This window comes from Oncorhynchus tshawytscha, linkage group LG19 (genome assembly GCF_018296145.1).
Source record: "Oncorhynchus tshawytscha isolate Ot180627B linkage group LG19, Otsh_v2.0, whole genome shotgun sequence".
Lineage (NCBI taxonomy): Eukaryota > Metazoa > Chordata > Actinopteri > Salmoniformes > Salmonidae > Oncorhynchus > Oncorhynchus tshawytscha.
Genome location: NC_056447.1, coordinates 32600863 through 32624882, shown reverse-complemented (window position 1 = coordinate 32624882; position 24020 = coordinate 32600863). Strand labels below are relative to the sequence as shown.

At 43.0% G+C, this 24020-nt stretch overlaps 1 protein-coding gene across 2 annotated transcripts in view; it reads right to left on the bottom strand.

The window, feature by feature from the left end:
- LOC112218979 (SH3 and multiple ankyrin repeat domains protein 3-like) overlaps positions 1 to 24020 on the bottom strand; it is a 273940-nt gene that overhangs the window by 14626 nt on the left and 235294 nt on the right. For both annotated transcript variants that reach the window (XM_042301595.1, XM_042301596.1), the window contains exons 15-17: positions 14840 to 14922; positions 12466 to 12590; positions 12192 to 12327 (exon numbers count right to left, since the gene is read on the bottom strand). In XM_042301595.1, the coding sequence (XP_042157529.1) occupies positions 12192 to 12327; positions 12466 to 12590; positions 14840 to 14922 (344 nt within the window). The remainder of the gene's footprint in view (positions 1 to 12191; positions 12328 to 12465; positions 12591 to 14839; positions 14923 to 24020) is intronic.

Genomic DNA, 24020 nt, shown 5'->3' with positions numbered 1-24020 from the left:
ACACCACAACATTCACACCAGTCCACTTACAGTCATCTCCGCTAGCATCCAAAACCACCGAAGACCCTAGTATAGCCTACTAACTATTACAGATCAGCTCACTATTAGTGCTGTGCCAGTCCACAACCACTACCAAACACCTACATATACTTATTATAATATCCAGTCCACATCCAAATAACACCAGAAAAGCTCACTGTTAACATGTGACAATAGAATCCTTCAAAATAGATAGTCCATACCATCACAGCATCAATTACTAGAGTACAATACCTCCCACTGTGCTATATGACATGTGCAGCTACACATTATCACAGCTAAAATACACCAGCACAGAGTCACACCTTCACAGCCTATGAAATCCATGCTGCAGCTCACCACCCAACACACTGTATCATCTGTGCATGTTAAAATACAGCAGCATACCTCCCAGTCTCTGCACAATACAATACAGCACCTCATTCAATATACTGTCAACCAGCCAGTCCCGTCTCAATGCACCACTGTGGAGAGATAAAACGGATCAGCAGAACATCTGGATGCTACCACATACTGGCTACGCAGCTACACTGAGCAGCTATAGATCTGATCTAATCTCGTCCATACGCTATCACTTCATCACCGGTCAGCATATTCATTTAAACTACGGAGAGAGAAAGAGACAGAAAGAGAGAGATCGAGAGAGCACTAGAGAGAGAGTATTGCAATGCTTCATTCAAACACACAGCATGTTGCTATGGCTACCATGGTGGCAAGGTTTGGCTTGGTGCAGAGGGATGTGTGTGAGCTATGAGGTGTGTGTGTGTGTGTGTGTGTGTGTGTGTGAGAGAGAGAGAGAGAGAGATAAAAAGAAAGAAAGAAAGAAAGAAAGAAAGAACGAGAGAGAGAGAGAGCGAGAGCGAGAGCGAGGGCGGGGGATTGTGAGAGTGTGTGAGAGTGTCTGCAGAGTTAGGAACTGGAGAAAAAGTTGACTTGGAGCAGCAGTGCTGCCTTTTAGAGTATTAAATACAGCTTAGAACAGCTAAGAACATCACAGAACAACCAGGCATAGCAGAGCTGGCTCAGTAGAACTTCATGGGGTGGTTTAGGATTCAGGATTTTATTTGGATCAACAGTATCTGTTGCAAAAGCAGCAGATACTCTTCCTGGGATCAAAACATAAAAACATCAAACATGACATAGTACATAACAATAATAGACAAGGACAGCTCAAGGACAGAGCAACATACATGTTCTTGAAATATAGAAATACAAAAGGTCTTGTGCTGACAAAACACTTAACAGAAACATATTACTTTACATAAACATACAAGTTATTTGGGTCAGCAAAGGGAAAAGAGTTGTACTATGAGGTGTTGTTTAATTGTTTTCTTAAAGCTGATTTTGCTGTTTGATTGGGTAATTTGAGATGGAAGGGCGTTCCATGCAACCATGGCTCTATACAATACTGTGTGTTGTTGTTTTGGACTTGGAGACTGTGAAGAGACCCCTGATGGCATGTCTTGTGGGGTACATACAGTATGCCTGTCAGAACGGTATGTTATTTGAATATACAGACAATTTGGAATTTTCATCACAGTAATATTTATCATAAAAACAAGAAGTGATGCCGTCAATCTTTTTTCTATTTTAAGCCAAGTGAGACTGGCATGCATCTTTTTGATATTAGCCCTCTTTTTACAGTGAAGGGCAAGACGTACTGCTCTGTTGTGGGCCAGCTGCAGCTTTTTTTTGCAGCTCCTACCATTTAACTGGGAAATAGTCAAGATGTGAAAAAATTAGCGCCTGTAGGTCGAATGTGGTGTTAAAAAAAGCAGAGCAACTCTTTATCACAGACAGACCTCTTCCGATCTTTACAACAATTGAATCAATATGCCATGACAATGACAATTTGCAATCTAACATCACACCAAGAAGTTTGCTCAGCAGCCACATCATTCGTTACCAGATTCAGCTGAGGTCTTAGGGAATGATTTGTACCAAATAAAATGCTTTTAGTTTTGGATATGTTCAGGACTAGTTTATTACTAGCCACCCATTCCAAGACTGACTGCAACTCATTGTTAAAACCTCTTAAGGGTCACTAGCTGTAGTTGCTGATGTGTATAATGTTGACTCATCAATGTAAATAGACACACAGGCTTTTTAAGGCTACTGGTAGATCATTAGTAAAAATAGAGAACAGTAAAGGACCAAGACAGCTACCCTGCGGAATACCACACTTTACATGTTTTACATTAAATAATATTCCATTAAAGAAGACCCTCTGTGTTCTATTGGATAGATAGATCTCAACCCATGATATGGTAGACGATATAAAGTCATAACACATACAATGACAGATTATGGTCAACAATAACAGATTATTGTCAGTAATATCAGAGGCTGAAGTAAAGTCTAACAATACAGCTCCCACAATCTTATTATTATCAATTTCTTTCAGCCAATTACCAGTCATTTGTGTAAGTGCAGTACATGTTGAGTGCCCTTCACTATTAGCATGCTGAAAGTCTGTTAATTATTCACAGAGAAATAACATTATATCTGGTCGAACACCAAGCTGATTGGTTGTCTGTTAGAACCAGTAAAGGGTGCTTTACCATTCTTGGGTAGCGGAATGACTATAGCTTCCCTCCAGGTCAGAGGACAAACACTTTTACCCAGGCTCAGATTAAAGACATGACAAAACAGGAGTGTGTCACGAATACCACCGAATGTGGCTCCCCTTCCTGTTCAGGTGGCGCTCGGCGGTCGTCGTCACCGGTCTACTAGCTGCCACCGATCCCTTTTTCCTTTTCATTTGTTTTTGTCTAATTATTTTCACCTGTTCCTTGTTGGGGTTTTGGGATGGGTGTAATTTAAGTTTGTTTAGCCCGCTGGTGTTTGTGCGGGCTTGTGGTTATTCTACGTTAGTGGTGTTTGTGTACTTTTGGGTTTTCGCTGTCCGGTATCTTGGTAACAGTGGGTTTGGGTTTTCGCTGTCTGGTATTTTGGTAACAGTGGGATTGGGTTTTCCCTGTCCGGTATCTTGGTAACAGTGGGTTTGGGTTTTCGCTGTCCGGTATCTTGGTAACAGTGGGTTTGGGATTTTGCTGTCTGGTATCTTGGTAACAGTGGGATTGGGTTTTCGCTGTCTGGTATCTTGGTAACAGTGGGATTGGGTTTTCGCTGTCTGGTATCTTGGTAACAGTGGGTTTGGGTTTTCGCTGTCTGGTATCTTGGTAACAGTGGGTTTGGGTTTTCGCTGTCTGGTATTTTGGTAACAGTGGGTTTGGGTTTTCGCTGTCCGGTATTTTGGTAACAGTGGGTTTGGGTTTTCGCTGTCTGGTATCTTGGTAACAGTGGGTTTGGGTTTTCGCTGTCTGGTATCTTGGTAACAGTGGGTTTGGGTTTTCGCTGTCTGGTATCTTGGTAACAGTGGGTTTGGGTTTTCGCTGTCTGGTATCTTGGTAAAAGTGGGTTTGGGTTTTCGCTGTCTGGTATTTTGGTAACAGTGGGATTGGGTTTTCGCTGTCTGGTATCTTGGTAACAGTGGGTTTGGGTTTTCGCTGTCCGGTATTTTGGTAACAGTGGGTTTGGGTTTTGTTGCGCCTGTGTTTTGGGCTTCACCCATGTTTGTCCCTGTTACTGTGCTTAGGGACATTAAAGTGTTTTTTCCCGTCTACCTTCTGCTCTCTGCGTCTGACTCCACACCCATCACTATCCCGACGTTACAGAGTGGCAATATAGTCTACTACCATCCTCAAGTAGCTTTCCATCTAAGTTGTCAATACCAGGTGGTTTGTCATTATTGATAGACAACAATAATTTATCCACCTCTCCCACACTAACTTCACAGAATTCAAAATGACAATGTTTCACAATGTTTTATAATGGCTCACAGTCTGTTGTTGGAATTTCATGTCTGAGTATGCCCACTTTGCCAATGAATTAGCCATTAAAATAATTGGCAATATCAAAAGGTTTTGTGATGAATGAGCCTGAGTTGAATTAGCATTTCTGAATATACTTTCATTTAAAGTACTTCATTCTTGATATCATTTCAGAATAATGTTTTTTTTTAACAATTTTTGTTCAGTTATTCACACAAGTTCTCAATTTACAGAACGCTGTGCAGCCAGACTTAGCCACTCTTTTTGCTCCATCTCGCTCAAACATAAAATTGTTCAATTCCTCATCAATCCACAGTCTTAACAGTTCTAAAAGTCAGTTTCTTAGTAGGTGCATGCTTATCAATAACTGTAAGAAACAATTTCATAAATGGATCAAGTGCAGCGTCTGGATGCTCCTCAGTACACACATCAGACCAACAAATGTTTTTTACATCTTCAACATAGGAATCATTACAAAACCTTTACACTATTTTGGTCCCAGTCTTAGGAACTTTGTCTTTTCTGGATATAGCCACTATATTATGGTCACTACATCTAATGGGTATGGATACAGCTTTAGAACATACCCAGAGCATGCGCTGACCAGCTGACAAGTGTCTTCACTGACATTTTCTATCTCTCTCTGACCCAGTCTGTAATACCTACATGTTTCAAGCATACCACCATTGTCCCTGTTTCCAAAATTGCCAAGGGAACCTTTCTAAATGACTTTCACCCGTAGCACTCACATATGTAGCTATGAAATGCTTTGAAAGACTAGTCATGGCTCACATCAACATTATCATCCCAGACACAATGGACCCACTCTAATTCGCTTACTGCCCCAACAGATCCACCAATGATGCAATCTCTATTGCACTCCACACTGCCCTTTCCCAGCTGGACAAAAGGTACACCTACGTGAGAATGCTGTTCATTGGTTACAGCTCAGCATTCAACACCATAGTGCCCTTCAAGTTCATCACTAAGCTCTGGACCCTGGGACTGAAGGCCTCCCTCTGCAACTGGATCCTGGACTTCCTGACGGGCCGCCCTCAGGTGGGGAGGGTAGGCAACAACACATCCGCCATGCTGACGCACAACACGGGGGCCCCTCAGGCTTGCATGCTTAGTCCCCTCCTGTACTCCCTGTTCACCCACGACTGAGCACGACTCCAGCACCATCATTAAGTTTGCCAATGACACAAAGGTGGTAGGCCTGATCACCGAAGACGATGAGAGAATAGTCTCTCCCTCAATTGAATTGAGCTCCCTGAAAATTAGCTCCCTGGATGCAATTCCTATGGCTTCCACATGGTGTCAGCAGTCTATGTTCAAGGTTTCAGGCTTGTAACTTCAAAAACGAATAAGAAACATCAGTTTTAGTAGAAGGACACAGTCTTGGCAATCCGTGTTTGCGCACGCATCATGAATACATTACACACCTGCTAAAATCGGTTTCCGAAAGAAATTCAGAAAGAAATATTATAGTTTGATTACATTTTAGGGTATCTGAGGAGTAAATAGAAACTTATTTTGACTTGTTGAAACAAAGTTTAGGGGTAGATTTTCGGATTCCTTTCTCTGCAAGTTGAACGAGTGGATTACTCAAATCGATGGCGCCAACTAAACAAACTTTTTGGGATATAAAGAAGGATTTTATCTAACAAAACGACACTACATGTTACAGATGGGACCCTTTGGATGACAAATCGGAGGAAGATTTTCAAAAAGTAAGTGAATATTTAATCGCTATATGGGAATGTATGAAACCTGTGCCGATGGAAAAATATTTTGATGTGGGGCGCTGTCCTCAAACAATCGCATGGCATGTTTTTGCTGTAATAGCTACTGTAAATCAGTCAGTGCAGTTAGATTAACAAGAAGTTTAGCTTTCAACCATTATAAGACACTTATATGTGCATAAATTTTCAAAATCCCGCTAGCGGGACACCGATCCTTAAGAAGCATCTTGACTGGCTGCATCACCACTTGGTATGGCAACCGCTTGGCATCCGACCATAAGGTGCGTACGGCCTGGTACAACACTTGGGCCGAGCTCCCTGCCATCCAGGACCTCTATACCAGGCAAAGCCCCAAAATATTGTCAAAGACTCCTGCCACCCAAGTCATAGACTGTTCTCTCTGCTACCGCACGGCAGGTGGTGCCGGAGCACCAAGTCTGGGACCAAAAGGCTCCTGAACAGCTTCTACCCTCAAGTCATAAGACTACTGAACAGTTAATCAAAGGCTACCCAGACTGTTTACATTGACCCCCTTTTTATTTGAGCTGACTCAATCGCACCGTCTCTATGTACACTCATTGGATTCTACCCACACACACACACACACTACACACACACACACACACACACACACACACACACACACACACACACACACACACACACACACACACACACACACACACACACACACACACACACACACACACACACACACACACACACACACACACTAACCCTAACCTAACCTAACCCTAACACTAAACCTTAACCCTAAAATGAACCCTAGCTCCTAGCCCTAACCCTAATTCTAACCCTAATCCTTTTAGTTTGTTTACTATTCTTGTGGGGACTTCTGGTCAACACTAGGCTTGGGGGGTAAACCGTACATACCGTATACCGGGGTATTTAGATTTTTTTTTAATACATTTGAATATTTGTAGCTACTTTTTAAGTAAATACCCGCAGTCATCTTGTGAAAAAAGTTAGGCAATAAATTACATTGTGTTCTTCATTTCACCTGTCACATTCTTATGAAGCTTATGGTAGTCCACAGTCATGTGTCACGTGGTGTTTGTTTACAAGCATACAACAACGAGAGACCGGAGCCTTGTGAGTCACTCTGTTGTACAGCATGAGCCAGGTGATTTAATTACAGTACGGAATTCACAACTCAATGTTTGCCAGCTAGATATCTTATAACTATCAAGGTAGTGCTAAATGCTCTGTAGTTGTGCATTTGGTTTACTAATTTAGTAGCTTGTTATGCTACCTTCAAAATCAAGCATTCGCTTGGTAACAGCAGAGAATCCCCTCCTGGATCAAGAGCCTTGCTGGCTAATAATTGTTTTGTGCGTGCAGCAAACTGTGAGTAGCATTTTTGACTTACTAGTATAGTTTAGGTTAGAAACTGTGCAAAATGTTTGTAATACTCTTGTTAGCATTTAGTTAGCATTCTCTATGAGATGCTTTTTTTTCAGTGCCGGTATTACTGAATATGGCACAAGGTCGGTATGAAGGCATGACAATCTGAGATGTTACATTTTTTTTAAAATATTTGCAAATGTATTACGAATAAAAACTGAAATATCACATATACATTAATATTCATACCCTTTACTCAGTACCTTGTTGAAGCACTTTTGGCAGAGATTAGAGCCTCAAGTCTTCTTGGGCATGACGCTACAAGCTTGGTACAACTGTATTTGGGGAGTTTCTCCCATTCTTCTCTGTAGATCCTCTCAAGCTATGTCAGGTTGGATGTGGTGTGTCGCTGCACAGCTATTTTCAAGTATCTCCAGAGATGTTTGTTTGGGTTCAAGTCCGGGCTCTGGCTGGGTCCCTGCCGCTGGAAAAAATCCCAACAGCATGATGCTGCCACCACCATGCTTCACCATAGGGATGGTGCCAAGTTTCCTCCAGACATGACGCTTGGTGTTCAGGCCAAAGAGTTCAATCTTGGTTTCATCAGACCAGATAATCTTTTTTCTCATGGTCTGAGAGTCCTTTAGGCCCCTTTTGGCAAACTCCAAGTGGGCTGTCATGTGCCTTTTACTGAGAAGTGGCTTCCATCTGGCCACTTTACCATAAAGGCCTGTTTGGTGGAGTGCTGCAGAGATGGTTGTCCTTCTGGAAGGTTCTCCCATCTCCACAAAGGAACTCCGGAGCTCACTGACCAAGGCCCTTGTCCTGTGATTGCTCAGTTTGGCCGGTCGGCCAGCTCTAGGAAGAGTCTTGGTCATTCCAAACTGCTTCCATTTATGTATGATGGAGGCCACTGCGTTCTTGGGGACCTTAAATGCTGCCGAAATGTTTTTGTACCCTTCCCCAGGTCTGTGCCTTGACACAATCCTGTCTCAGAGTTCTATGGACAATTCCTTCGACCTCATGGCTTGGATTTTGCTCTGACATGCACTGTCAACTGTGGGACCTTATATAGACAGGTGTGTGCCTTTCCAAATCATGTCCAATCAATTGAATTTACCACAGGTGTACTCCAATGAAGTTGTAGAAAGATCTCAAGGAGAATCAATGGAAACAGGATGCACCTGAGCTCAATTTCGAATCTGATTTACTTATGTAAATATTTTTTTTTTTATACATTTTGAAAAATGTATAAAAACATGTTTTCACTTTGTCATTATAGGGTATTGTGTGTAGATTGATGAGGAAAACAATTTTTTGATCCATTTTAGAATAAGACTGTAATGTCACAAAATGTGGAAAAGGGGAAGGGGTCTGAATACTTTCAGAATGCACTGCACGTTGCTCCTACTCTGTTTATTATCTATACTGATTGCCTAGTCACTTTCACTACCTTTCAGTAGTATATAGTCTTGTTATTGTTGTTTTATTGTGTTACTATTTCCTTTTAGATTTTTTTGCTAATTATTTTACTTTTAACTCTGCATTTTTGGGAAAGGGCTCATAAGTAAGCATTTCACAGTAAAGTCTACACATGTTGGACTCAGCGAATGTGACAAATACAATTTGATTTGATTTGAGATACAGTACTGACTGTTAGCACTTGGTGGCCTATAGCAACACTCCAAAAGAAGAGTCTTTAGATGAGGCAGGTTAACTTGCAACCACAACACTCCAAAAGAAGAGTCTTCAGATGAGGCAGGTTAACTTGCAACCACAACACTCCAAAAGAAGAGTCTTCAGATGAGGCAGGTTAAATTGCAACCACAACACTCCAAAAGAAGAGTCTTCAGATGAGGCAGGTTAACTTGCAACCACAACACTCCAAAAGAAGAGTCTTCAGATGAGGCAGGTTAAATTGCAACCACAACACTCCAAAAGAAGAGTCTTCAGATGAGGCAGGTTAACTTGCAACCACCACACTCCAAAAGAAGAGTCTTTAGATTAGACAGGTTAACTTGCAACCACAACACTTCAGACATAAGACACAGAACTTTAGACATAAGGTCATCTCTAAACCTTACAGGAATATGGCTCTGAACATATACAGTAACACCTCCCCCATTAGCATTTCTGTCTATTCTGTAGATGTTATATCCTTGTATTGCTACCGCTGTATCATCAAAGGAATTATCTAATTGAGTTTCAAAGACAAACAATATATGAATGTTATCCGATGTTAGCAAGATATTGATTTCATGAATCATATTTCTAAGGCTACATAAATTAATATGGGCTATTTTCAGTCCTTTCCTGAGTAGCATATCAGAGATAGAAGTAGGGCTGAAGCTTCTAACCTGGAAACTTGGCTCTCTCACTCCACTCAGTATTTTGGGAGGGAGGGTGGAGAATGAGCCTGTCGTAGCAGATTTAAGCAATGTCCCCGCGCTCTCTGGCAGCTTTCATGGCTGGGATAAGTTATTTCCCCCTCTGGCGCACAGCTTCCAAGTAGTCTTCGTTAAGGAAGATGTTGGTTCCTCTCATGCTCTTGGCTCTCTCCAGAACAGCCATCTTGTCCTTAAACCTCAGGAACTTGACCACTATCAGCCTCTGTCTATCACCTGGGCAGGTTACAGGTTTTCCAGACCTGTGTGCGTGCTCCACCTCAATTTTCAATGATCAGCTTTTCAGTGATCATTGTTTTTACTTTCTCCTCAGACTCTGCCTAGTTCTCATGTGAAGACTGGTTTTCCATTCACAACCATGTTAATCCTCCTGGATTGTCCCTCTAGATAGTTTATTTTCCCAGTCATTATGCTGATGTCATCTTGCATAGACTTACAGTTTGTTGTCATCTTTCTGCAAGTTTCTTTCAGGACATCCACCTCTCCGGGGACAACTGAAAACTGTTCTTAATGTCCATGACCTCTCTAATCAGATCGTCCGTTAGTTGAGTCAATCAGCTATTTTCCTGTTGTTGTAACAACTGCTTGTAGAACCCCTATTGTTCATTTAAAAAGTATTTCAACTGTCCTCTCCATTACTCCCACCATTGGCTTTGGATTTCATGGTAGCAACATAGACTAGCATTGCTGCCCCACAGGTCCAGACAGGGCAGGTCACAGGGCAGATGGAAACAGAAACAAACTAGTAAGCTAGCAGCTAAGCTAGTTGCTACGCCAAGCAGCTCGTCAGACTTTTGGTTGGCAGGATCCCTGAACAGATGTAACGGTCCCAGCAACTGAGGCTAACCAGGTCGTGGGATCCAAATTCAAAAGGTAACTAGTACCCAAACATTTTCATTAGAACACATTTTTAGAGACTTTCAAAACAACAAACCGAGATCTCCCTTGTTCCGCGTTCAGCACACCTCTCTGATCCGTTTCTGTCTCCGCCCTCTCACACTCTATACTGCCCCAAACACACACTGTACACTCCTGACCTGAGTCCTCTAATGAAATTAGAGGAAGTGGGGACTTCATCATAACCAAGCGGTAGATCTTCAGAACAAACTCATTTCTTCAAATTAGGTGGATAAATACACCGTCATCTCAGTGTAATCAAGTGTATTACTGTTGTCACTGTCTTTAACCACTGTCAAAGCATTACTTAAATGAGACATATTCCATTTTAATTGTCAAAAATGATATCTTATTGGGAAAATACAACATCCTGGACAGTGGTGGAAAAAGTACCCAATTTTCATACTTGAGTAGAAAGTGACTCAAGTAAAAGTGAAAGTCACCCAGTAAATCCTACTTGAGTAAAAGTAAAAAAGCATTTGGTTTTAAATATACTTTGGTATTAAATGTAAACATAATTGATAAAATATACTAAAGTATCAAAAGTAAAGTATAAATCATTTCAAATTCCTTATATTTAAATTACGGATAGCCAGGGGCACACTCCAATACAAATCATTTGTGTTTAGTGAGTCTGCCAGGTCAGATGCAGTAGGGAAGACCAGGAATTTTCTCTTTAAGTGAGTGAATTGGACCATTTTCCTGTCCCGCTAAACATTCAAAATGTAACAAGTACTTTTGGGTGTCAGGGAAAATGTATGCAGTAAAATGTACATTATTTTCTTCAGGAATGTAGTGGAGTAAAAGTAAAAGATGTCAAAAATAGTAAAGTAATAGTAAAGTAAAGTACATATACCCTTAACTTTAAAGTATTTTTACTTAAGTACTTTACACCACTGATCCTGGATATGCAAATCGTCCTTATTGGGTGGATTCACGCAACTTCAATCCCGGCAACACTACATGTCTGTCATGTTCAGTTCCAATCACAGACTGACTACTCAGAGACCTCCATATCGACTGTTATATCTTTCCTCTCTCTGTCTCTCTCTCACACTTTCTGTCTCTCACTTTCTCTCACTTTCTCTCACTTTCTCTCACTCTCTCTCTCTCTCTCTCTCTCTCTCTCTCTCTGTGTATGTGTGTATGTGTGGACACCTTTTCCTATACTTGTGAGTACCAAAAGTTCTCACAAAAATAGTAAACCAACTAAAACCTCAAATACACCTAAGGTCTCCTGAAACCGGGGGATCAAATTAAGATCCTACAAGTGTATCTGTCTGTCCCGCTCACCCAAGGAGACACACACACATACACTTTCCCGAGGTCTTCGTAGCAGGAGAGAGTGGGAGCTGTTTAGCACAAGGATGAGATGAGATGCCGTTGACATGGAAACCACATGAATTTACAGTGTGGCAAAGTGGTGAAATCACCTTGATGACAGGAACATTCAGATCCTTCTCAAATATATCAGGTCATCTAGTGCCAACTGCCATATCCATGACAACATACTAATACAGAACCTAGTATTAAAGAACCTAATGGCTATATGCTAGAGATCAAATACATGGACCAGCTACGTAATAATGTGACACTGAACTGAAGGAGAGGAGATTACATCTGCAATGAAGGACAGGCAGTAGTGGAAGTCCCATTTTTCAGCTTGTCCACTCCAGCACACCAGGGTGAGTATCAACACAAAGCATCTCAGAGTAGGAGTGCTGATCTAGGATTTGTCCATTTAATCTGATTAATTATGATCTAAAAGGCTAAACTGATCCTAGATCACCACTCCTACTCCGAGACGCTTTGTGGATACAGGCCCAGATATACATGATATAGTCCCAGGAGTGTAGATACTCATTATATCTGACTCACAGCAACTTGATGAGGGACATGCTGCTCACCTTTCTTGCGAACCACCTCCTCAGACTCAGGTTTGCGTGTGACAGAGACCACCTTCATCAGCAGACTGTTGCCCCCCTGTCTGATCAGAGACACCACCTGCTTATGGCCCACCTTCACCACGTTCACTCCGTGCACCTGGAACACACACACGCACGAATGCCACACACACATATACACACGGCTGGAGGTCAGCAGACAGAGACCTGGGAGGCAGTGGGGCTAGTCCATGGGGTTGGAGAAGAGACAGGAGAAGAGGAGAGAGGGTGTAGTTACCTCTATGAGGAAGTCTCCTGTCCTAAGCCCAGCCCTCCAGGCCACTCCCTCCACGTCGACAGACTCCAGGTACTGGAGGGCAGGGAATGCAGGTGTTGGGGTGAACTCCTCAATAGGCGTCTCAGCTGGGAATACACATAGAGAATGACCAAATATCCAAACATGGATAGATGTTTGAACACAAGAAATACACATACAGTATTAATTTCGTAATCCACCGTAAGGTACACTGAATCGTGAGAGTATCACCCACGCACATCTGCCATGGAAAAGAGAACACACCTTAAGCTCATAGAGGTACACATAGAAGTAGATACACACAGCAGCCTGTAAGTGAATGTGTGTTTATAATAGAGTGAGTGATGGCTTATTTTTATTTATTTCACCTTTATTCAACCAGGAAGGTCAGTTGAGAACAAGTTCTCATTTACAACTGCGACCTGGCCAAGATAAAGCAAAGCAGTGTGACAGAAACAACACAGAGTTACACATGGAATAAACAAGCGTACAGTCAATAACACAATAGGACAAAAAAGAAAGTCTATATACAGTGTGTGCAAATGGCATGAGGAGGTAAGGCAATAAATAGGCCATAGTAAGGAAGTAATTACAATTTAGCAGATTAACTGGAGTGATAGATGAGCAGATGATGATGAGCAGATGATGGTGTGTAAAGTAGTGATACTGGTGTACTAAAGATATGGGGATGAGGTAGGTAGATTGGGTGGGCTATTTACAGATGGACTATGTAGGAACGGTGAGGTGGTGTGACAGGGAGAGACCCTTTCACTCAACCGTATTACTTTAATCACTCTCACACTGAAAATCAGATTACACACACACACACACACACACACCTTAGGATAGAGCTACCGTGAACTACACACACCCTTCATTTAATCCAATTGAGTCTGACTATACCACTTAAAAAGGAGAGCTCCCAGAGGCACCTGCAATGTGTGTGTGTGTGTGTGTGTGTGTGTGTGTGTGTGTGTGTGTGTGTGTGACATGACCCCACTAGGAAAGACAATCTATTCAATTTTATCTGAGGCACATGGGAAGATGGAGGGAGAGAAAGAAGAAGACAAGAGAGGAGAGAGGGAGGGATACATCTAGAGTGGGGGAAAGTTGACTGATGGAAATTGGAAAAGGAGGAGAAAAAGGTAGACAAATTGAAACATTGAAAAGAAAGCTATTGGCTCTACATTAGACTCCATGTCAACTGTTTGTTGATCAGGAGGAAAGCTACAGACAAGTCTCTCCCTCTCTCTCCAGCCTTCATAGCTTTAGTGTTTAGAGGTAGGGAAAGGAAGAGAAAAAAAGTAGAGTAAGAAAGAGATGTAGAGACAGAGAGGGGAGAGAGAGGCAGGCAGCCCAGCAGTTAAGAGCGTTTGAACAGTAATGGAAAGTTCACTGGTTCAAAACCCTGAGCCAATTAGGTGAAATATTAGTCGATGTGCCCTTGAGCAAGGCACTTAACCCTAAATTCTCCTGTACATCACTCTGGATAAGAGTGTCTGCTAAATTACAAAAATATAAATATAGAGATGGAGGAGCAGCAAACACAGTCTGACTCCTGGGTTTGGTGCCCGCGAGGGGTTGCTATAGTAACCAGCATGGGGAGCTGGAACGTGCAGTAGTGTGTGTGTGAAGTAGTAGAGGATAAGGACTAATAGTAAAGCTGAGAAAGGAATAAAGAAGAGGGAGGTAAGGTGTGAAAGAAATAATTAAAGAAAGACAAGAGAAGAATAGAACAAAAGAAAGACAGTGAAGGAATCAATGAACGAGGAGAAATAAAGATAAAAATTGGAGAGAAATCATGTAATTTCTGTCTCCCTGAATACAATGTGTAAGGAACAGATGGGGATTCAACGGACAGTTCATTTTAGGATGACGTCACCACAAAGGCTAGACAGACACACACATACACACACTCAGAGAGAGACAATGTGGTGTTGATCAAAGCCAGTCGTGTTGGTTCATAGGTAAATAAGTCATACTGTGTGACTCAGTGAAAGAGGTCTAGAACTCCTCACATCAACCCACCACATCTCATACCCCCCAGAACACCTGCAGAGGGGCTCACAGACCTGTAATGACACACACACAGACAGCCTATGACATGAAGAAAGTAGCTAGCAGGGCCTTGGAGGCAGCAGTGACAGTGATCAAAACAGCCTGCTTTAGTAATATGGTATAAAGTCAAGCTTTGTGAAAATATGTGTCTGGAGCTCCAGGCTGGTCCTGGAGGTATATAGAGAGAAGTTGTCTGTTCCAGTCTTATGGCCCATCACTAAAACACTTGATTAATTCGCAAAGGTATTCACCTAGGTGTGTGTGTGAGTGTGTGTGTGTGTGTGTGTGTGTTTTCTACCTTTGGCTCCCCGCAGGACGAAGCCGAAGCCTTCGTTTTCTTTCTTCTGCAGCATAGCATTCTTCTCCTCTATGATGTAATCACTGGAGAGTAGAGAGGAGAGGGACAGCAAGTAAGAGTCCAGCAACAAGTTCACAGAGAGAAGAGACAAAGAGACAAAGGGGGGAATGAAGAAAAGGGGAGAGAGAGCTAGAGATGGTAGAGAAAGGGGGACAGGGATGGGAGGAGAGGGACAATGAGAGAGAGAAAGAGGTAAGGAAAGAGAGGGCTAGATAGAGGAGAGAAGTATAGGGAGCAGAGAGAGAGCTGGGTGGAGGGGATGTAGGGAGAGAGTAACCCAATGGCTTTGCAAACAAACCCCAACCTCCTTCTCTGATGACCCAATCAACTTAAAAGCCTAGCTCAAGATTCTCTTGGGGCTGTACAGTACCTAGATTGTGTGTATTTGTATATGTGTGTGCGTGTGCGGGTGTGTGTGTGTGTGTGTGTGTGTGTGTGTGTGTGTGTGTGTGTGTGTGTGTGTGTGTGTGTGTGTGTGTGTGTGTGTGTGTGTGTGTGTGTGTGTGTATATATATGTACAGGATGGTACTAGCAAATGCAATGTAATTATGTGTAATGCGGGCCTTTCATCACCAGTGTTGTCTGTGTGTTCCCTCCTAATGACTGACATTCCAGGGATAGGAGATAAGAACAGAGGACTTAGCCTCTTCCATTCAGGAGGAGGAGGAGGAGGAGGATGAGAAAGAGGAGGAGAAGAGGAAGAGGAGGAGGAGGAGAAAGAGGAAGAAGAGGAGTGCGTGCTTGCTTGCAGAGAAATATTAAATTATCTCACGACTAATAAGAGAGTCGTCACAAGTGTGCGTTTTTGTTTATGTGAGTGAGTGTAGCGTGTGTGTGTGTGTGTGTGTGTGTGTGTGTGTGTGTGTGTGTGTGTGTGTGTGTGTGTGTGTGTGTGTGAGTGAGTGAGTGAGTGAGTGAGTGAGTGAGTGAGTGAGTGAGTGAGTGAGTGAGTGAGTGAGTGAGTGAGTGAGTACAACATTATGTCAGTTCATACCAGACAATTCAATCCTCAAAAACAACAGCACATGTATTCCCAGCGACAGTCTAGCACTCTGAAGCCACACAGTAAAAGTAGCAACATGTCCCATTCTCAGCAACACCCATATTCTGTTGACTGACTGACTGACTGTCAGATCCCACGGCTGACACCAGACAGCCCATAGAGTTAGTGAAGCAGAAGAGTGAGAGTGTCAGTGTCGCGAAAGTCTCTCTGGTTAGTAGACATCTCAACACCATACACACTGGCATGGGAGATCTGGAGTTTGAACTTGTGTTAACAGTTTGCCACGCCTGCTGCCCAGCAACTTACCCAGGGCAGATAGAGCCCCTGCTGTCAGGGCCTGGAGACCCGTGAGAAATACTCCTGTGTCAGGGGGCAGAGGTTGCAGAGATACAGTATCATGCTAAATACAGGGAGATATACGGTGTATAGATATGCCTATAGTTCAACATCTCTTCCTCTCCTCCCTCTCTTAGCCTACATCCTGCATATCCAACTCCAGCTTAAAACTTTTCCCCTCCATAGCGCCAGAATACCTTGCTTTATGTTTCCATTCAACCAACCATGTTCTCAATCTGTCTGTTGCATTCACAATTCTATTTCATGAACTCCCATTTAGATACAGCTCAACTCAGGCATTTTGAAAACATCTTCCATACATTCAGATGCAAAAAAAACACACTGTAGCAGAATCATATCACACAATGTACGTAATTATAGTCTTACATAGAATAATGTTCCATAAACCCTCTAAGTAGCAATTCACAGCAGCATGCCAAAGACTTCCATTCACATACAACTCCATTCCATAGACTTCCATTCACATACAACTCCATTCCATAGACTTCCATTCACATACAACTCCATTCCATAGACATCCATTCACATACAACTCCATTCCATAGACTTCCATTCACATACAACTCCATTCCATAGACTTCCATTCACATACAACTCCATTCCACAGACTTCCATTCACATACAACTCCATTCCATAGACTTCCATTCACATACAACTCCATTCCAAAGACTTCCATTCACATACAACTCCATTCCATAGACTTCCATTCACATACAACTCCATTCCACAGACTTCCATTCATTCATACAACTCCATTCCATAGACTTCCATTCACATACAACTCCATTCCACAGACTTCCATTCACATACAACTCCATTCCACAGACTTCCATTCACATACAACTCCATTCCATAGACTTCCATTCACATACAACTCCATTCCACAGACTTCCATTCACATACAACTCCATTCCATAGACTTCCATTCACATACAACTCCATTCCATAGACTTCCATTCACATACAACTCCATTCCATAGACTTCCATTCACATACAACTCCATTCCATAGACTTCCATTCACATACAACTCCATTCCACAGACTTCCATTCACATACAACTCCATTCCACAGACTTCCATTCACATACAATTTCATTCCATAGACTTCCATTCACATACAACTCCATTCCATAGACTTCCATTCACATACAACTCCATTCCATAGACTTCCATTCACATACAACTCCATTCCATAGACTTCCATTAACATACAACTCCATTCCATAGACTTCCATTCACATACTACTCCATTCTATAGACTTCCATTCACATACAACTCCATTCTATAGACTTCCATTCACATACAACTCCACTCCATAGACTTCCATTCACATACAACTCCATTCCACAGACATCCATTCACATACAACTCCATTCCACAGAGTTGCATTCACATACAATTTCATTCCATAGACTTCCATTCACATACAACTCCATTCCACAGACTTCCATTCACATACAATTTCATTCCATAGACTTCCATTCACATACAACTCCATTCCATAGACTTCCATTCACATACAACTCCATTCCATAGACTTCCATTCACATACAACTCCATTCCATAGACTTCCATTCACATACAACTCCATTCCATAGACTTCCATTCACATACAACTCCATTCCATAGACTTCCATTCACATACAACTCCATTCCACAGACTTCCATTCACATACAATTTCATTCCATAGACTTCCATTCACATACAACTCCATTCCATAGACTTCCATTCACAAACAACTCCATTCCATAGACTTCCATTCACATACAACTCCATTCCATAGACTTCCATTCACATACAACTCCATTCCATAGACTTCCATTCACATACAACTCCATTCCATAGACTTCCATGCAAGAGCTTTGACATTCTCTCCTATTCAGCTGCTGTAGCTCTCACATAATCTTCATGACTCACTATGTACCCATTGTTAAAGCGGTGGAGAACTGCTCTCTCTCTCTCTCCCCAGCAATGCTCTGATACCAAGCGCCTCTCTCCTGACAAGCTGACTCTGACATTTACAGTGACTTTACATCATGACACAGTCTATAGCAGCTCCTCTTCTACTGTCCTCTCTCTCAGCCTGCACATATGATTTACATTAGAACTAGCACTCATACGCTCCTTTATTACAGACGTCCTATAAAATACATTTCAGAGAGAGAAGGACAAGGAAGAGAGGGAGAGACAAACTCAAACACGTGCACAAACACACACATGTTTTGGTAATGGGAGCTTAGTTTTGTATAACGCAAGCAGAATGCACTGACCCTGTCCCACCACTAGACAGCAACAGCATCACATAACTCTCATTTACACTCCCCTAAGTATTTATTTGGACAGTGAAGCAAAAACCTTTCATTTGGCTCTATACTCTAGCATTTTGGATATGAGATCAAGTGTTTTATATGAGGTGACAGTACAGAATGTCACCAATTATTTGAGGGTATTTTCATACATATCTGTTTTTCTGTTTAGAAATGAAAGCACTATGTATTTAGTCCCCCCCATTTGAAGGAGTCGTAAATATTTGTACAAATTCACTTATAGTGTACTACATTTAGTAAACCGTTTAGTATTTGATCCAATATTCCTAGCATGCAATGACTACATCAAGCGTGTGACTACAAACTAATTGGATGCATTTGTATTTTGTTTTGGTTGTGTTTCGGATTATGTTGTGCCCAATAGAAATCAATGGTAAATTATGTATTGTGTCATTTTGGAGAAACGTTTGTTGTAAATAATAATACAATATGTTTCTGTCCACTTCTTCATTAATGTGGATGCTATCATGATTATGGCTAATCATGACTGAATCGTTACAGAAGAGTATACTGTATATTTGTAGGCCTCCTTGCTCGCACATGCTTTTTCAGTTCTGCCCACAAATTTTCTATAGGATTGAGGTAAGAGCTTTATGATGGCCACTCCAATACCTTGCCTTTGTTGTCCTTAAACCATTTTGCAGCAACTTTGGAAGTATGCTTGGGGTCATTGTCCATTTGGAAGACCTATATGCGACCAAGCTTTAACTTCCTGACCGATGAGATGTTGCTTCAATATATCCACATACTTTTCCTCCCTTATGATGCCATCTATTTTGTGACGTGCACCAGTCCCTCCGGCAGCAAAGCACTCCCACAACATGATGCTGCCACCCTCATGCTTCACGGTTGGGATTGTGTTCTTCGACTTGGAAGCCTCCCCCTGTTTCCTCCAAACATAACGATGGTCATTATGGCTAAACAGTTCTATTTTTGTTTCATCAGACCAGGGGACATTTCTCCAAAAAGTACGATCTTTGTCCCCATGTGCAGTTGCAAACCGTAGTCTGGCTCTTTTATGGCGGTTTTTGGAGCAGTGGCTTCTTCCTCGCTGAGCGGCCTTTCAGGTTATGTCGATATAGGACTCGTTATAATGTGGATATAGATACTTTTGTATCTGTTTCTTCCAGCATCTTCACAAGGTATTTTGCTGTTGTTCTGGGATTGATTTGCACTTTTCCAAACAAAGTACATTCCTCTCTAGGAGACAGAACGCGTCTCCTTCCTGAGTGGTATGACAGCTGCGTAGTCCCATGATGTGTAAGTGTGTGTGTATGTGTGTGTGTGTGTGTGTGTGTGTGTGTGTGTGTGTGTCTATGTGTGTGTGTAAGTATGTGTGTGTGTGTGTGTGTGTGTGTGTGTGTGTGTGTGTGTGTGTGTGTGTGTAAGTATGTGTGTGTGTGTGTGTGTGTTTGTGTGTGTGTAAGTATGTGTGTCTATGTTTGCGTGTGTGTGTGTAAGTGTGTGTGTGTGTGTGTGTGTGTGTGTGTGTGTGTGTGTGTGTGTTTGCGTGTGTGTGTGTGTGTGTGTGTGTGTGTGTGTGTGTGTGTGTGTGTGTGTGTGTGTGTGTGTGTGTGTGTGTGTGTGTGTGTGTGTGTGTGTGTGTGTGTGTGTGTTGTGTGTGTGTGTGTGTAGTATGTGTGTCTATGTTTGCGTGTGTGTGTGTAAGTGTGTGTGTATATGTTTTTTTTTTTTCCCACCTTTATTTAACCAGGTGGGCTAGTTGAGAACAAGTTCTCATTTGCAACTGCGACCTGGCCAAGATAAAGCATAGCAGTGTGAACAGACAACACAGAGTGACACATGGAGTAAACAATTAACAAGTCAATAACACAGTAGAAAAAAAAGAGTCTATATACATTGTGTGCAAAAGGCATGAGGAGGTAAGCGAATAATTACAATTTTGCAGATTAACACTGGAGTGATAAATGATCAGATGGTCATGTACAGGTAGAGATATTGGTGTGCAAAAAAGCAGAAAAGTAAATAAATATAAACAGTATGGGGATGAGGTAGGTAAAATTGGCTGGGCTATTTCCCGATAGACTATGTACAGCTGCTGCGATCGGTTAGCTGCTCAGACAGCAGATGTTTGAAGTTGGTGAGGGAGATAAAAGTCTCCAACTTCAGCGATTTTTGCAATTCGTTCCAGTCACAGGCAGCAGAGAACTGGAACGAAAGGCGGCCAAATGAGGTGTTGGCTTTAGGGATGATCAGTGAGATACACCTGCTGGAGCGCGTGCTACGGGTGGGTGTTGCCATCGTGACCAGTGAACTGAGATAAGGCGGAGCTTTACCTAGCATGGACTTGTAGATGACCTGGAGCCAGTGGGTCTGGCGACGAATATGTAGCGAGGGCCAGCCGACTAGAGCATACAGGTCGCAGTGGTGGGTGGTATAAGGTGCTTTAGTAACAAAAAGGATGGCACTGTGAAAAACTGCATCCAGTTTGCTGAGTAGAGTGTTGGAAGCTATTTTGTAGATGACATCGCCGAAGTCGAGGATCGGTAGGATAGTCAGTTTTACTAGGGTAAGTTTGGCGGCGTGAGTGAAGGAGGCTTTGTTGCGGAATAGAAAGCCGACTCTAGATTTGATTTTAGATTGGAGATGTTTGATATGAGTCTGGAAGGAGAGTTTACAGTCTAGCCAGACACCTAGGTACTTATAGATGTCCACATATTCTAGGTCGGAACCATCCAGGGTGCAGGCACCGAACGGTTGAAAAGCATGCATTTGGTTTTACTAGCATTTAAGAGCAGTTGGAGGCCACGGAAGGAGTGCTGTATGGCATTGAAGCTCGTTTGGAGGTTAGATAGCACAGTGTCCAAGGACAGGCCGGAAGTATACAGAATGGTGTCGTCTGCGTAGAGGTGGATCAGGGAATCGCCCGCAGCAAGAGCAACATCATTGATATATACAGAGAAAAGAGTTGGCCCGAGAATTTAACCCTGTGGCACCCCCATAGAGACTGCCAGAGGACCGGACAGCATGTCCTCCGATTTGACACACTGAACTCTGTCTGCAAAGCAAAGTAGTTGGTGAACCAGGCAAGGCAGTCATCAGAAAAACCGAGGCTACTGAGTCTGCCAATAAGAATATGGTGATTGACAGAGTCGAAAGCCTTGGCAAGGTCGATGAAGGTGGCTGCACAGTACAGTCTTTTATCGATGGCAGTTATGATATCGTTTAGTACCTTGAGCGTGGCTGAGGTGCACCCGTGACCGGCTCGGAGACCAGATTGCACAGCGGAGAAGGCACGGTGGGATTCGAGATGGTCAGTGACCTGTTTGTTGACTTGGCTTTCGAAGACCTTAGATGGGCAGGGCAGGATGGATATAGGTCTGTAACAGTTTGGGTCCACGTTGTCTCCCCCTTTGAAGAGGGGGATGACTGCGGCAGCTTTCCAATCCTTGGGGATCTCAGACGATACGAAAGAGAGGTTGAACAGGCTGGTAATAGGGGTTGCGACAATGGTGGCGGATAGTTTCAGAAATAGAGGGTCCAGATTGTCAAGCCCAGCTGATTTGTTACGGGTCCAGGTTTTGCAGCTCTTTCAGAACATCTGCTATCTGGATTTGGGTAAAGGAGAACCTGGAGAGGCTTGGGCGAGTAGCTGCGGGGGGGATGGAGCTGTTGGCCGAGGTTGGAGTAGCCAAGAGGAAGGCATGGCCAGCCGTTGAGATATGCTTGTTGAAGTTTTCGATAATCATGGATTTATCGGTGGTGACTGTGTTACCTAGCCTCAGTGCAGTGGGCAGCTGGGAGGAGGTGCTCTTGTTCTCCATGGACTTCACAGTGTCCCAGAACGTTTTGGAGTTAGAGCTACAGGATGCAAATTTCTGCCTGAAGAAGCTGGCCTTTGCTTTCCTGACTGACTGCATGTATTGGTTCCTGACTTCCCTGAACAGTTGCATATCGCGGGGACTATTCGATGCTATTGCAGTCCGCCACAAGATGTTTTTGTGCTGGTTGAGGGCAGTCAGGTCTGGAGTGAACCAACGGCTATATCTGTTCTTAGTTCTGCATTTTTTGAACGGAGCATGCATATCTAAAATGGTGAGGAAGTTACTTTTAAAGAATGACCAGGCATCCTCAACTGACGGGATGAGGTCAATGTCCTTCCAGGATACCCGGGCCAGGTCGATTAGAAAGGCCTGCTCACAGAAGTGTTTTAGGGAGCGTTTGACAGTGATGAGGGGTGGTCGTTTGACTGCGGGTCCGTAGCGGATACAGGCAATGAGGCAGTGATCGCTGAGATCCTGGTTGAAGACAGCGGAGGTGTATTTGGAGGGCCAGTTGGTCAGGATGACGTCTATGCGGGTGCCCTTGTTTACAGATTTAGGGTTGTACCTGGTGGGTTCCTTGATGATTTGTGTGAGATTGAGGGCATCTAGCTTAGATTGTAGGACTGCCGGGGTGTTAACCATATCCCAGTTTAGGTCACCTAACAGAACAAACTCTGAAGCTAGATGGGGGGCAATCAATTCACAAATGGTGTCCAGGGCACAGCTGGGAGCTGAGGCAGATTTCTGGGCATGGTAGAATATATTCAGGGCATAATACGCAGACAGGGGTATGGTGGGGTGCGGGTACAGCGGAGGTAAGCCCAGGCACTGGGTGATGATAAGAGAGGTTGTATCTCTGGACATGCTGGTTGTAATGGGTGAGGTCACCGCATGTGTGGGAGGTGGGACAAAGGAGGTATCAGGAGTATGAAGAGTGGAACTAGGGGCTCCATTGTAAGCTAAAACAATGATAACTAACCTGAACAACAGTATACAAGGCATATTGACATTTGAGAGAGACATACAGCGAGGCATACAGTCATCACAGGTGTTGATTGGGAGAGCTAGCTAAACCAGTAGGTGAGACAACAACAGCTAATCAGCTAGCACAACAACAGCAGGTAAAATGGCTTTGACTAGGCAGGGAGGGTCGGATTAACTACACACAGAGCCTGAGTGCGGCCGACAGATAAAACATAAACAAACAGAATGGAGTACCGTGATGAATGGACAGTCCAGAAGGCATCAGCTATGTAGCCAAGTGATCACGGTGTCCAGGGGGCAGCGGTGGATGGGACAGGGAAGCTAGACTGGCGAGTATTATCCAGGCAAAAAAAAAAAACTGGCTGGCTGTGCAGAAGGTAAAAGCCGCTAGCAGTGGCTAACAATGACTAAATAGCTTGTAGCTAGTTAGCTGGTTGGCTTCTGGAGGTTCTTGAATGTGTTCTAAAAATTAAAAATAATAGCGATTCCGTATCACATTGGGTGAGGCAGGTTACCGGAAGGTATAATCAAATTAAAAATCGAAAAGAGATTGAAAGTACATATGGGTCCAGTGAGTGGATGGGCTGGCTGGGGACGCGGCGATTCAGACAGTTAGCAGGCCTGTGCTAACAAGCTAACAGTTAGTAGGCCGGGGCTAAAC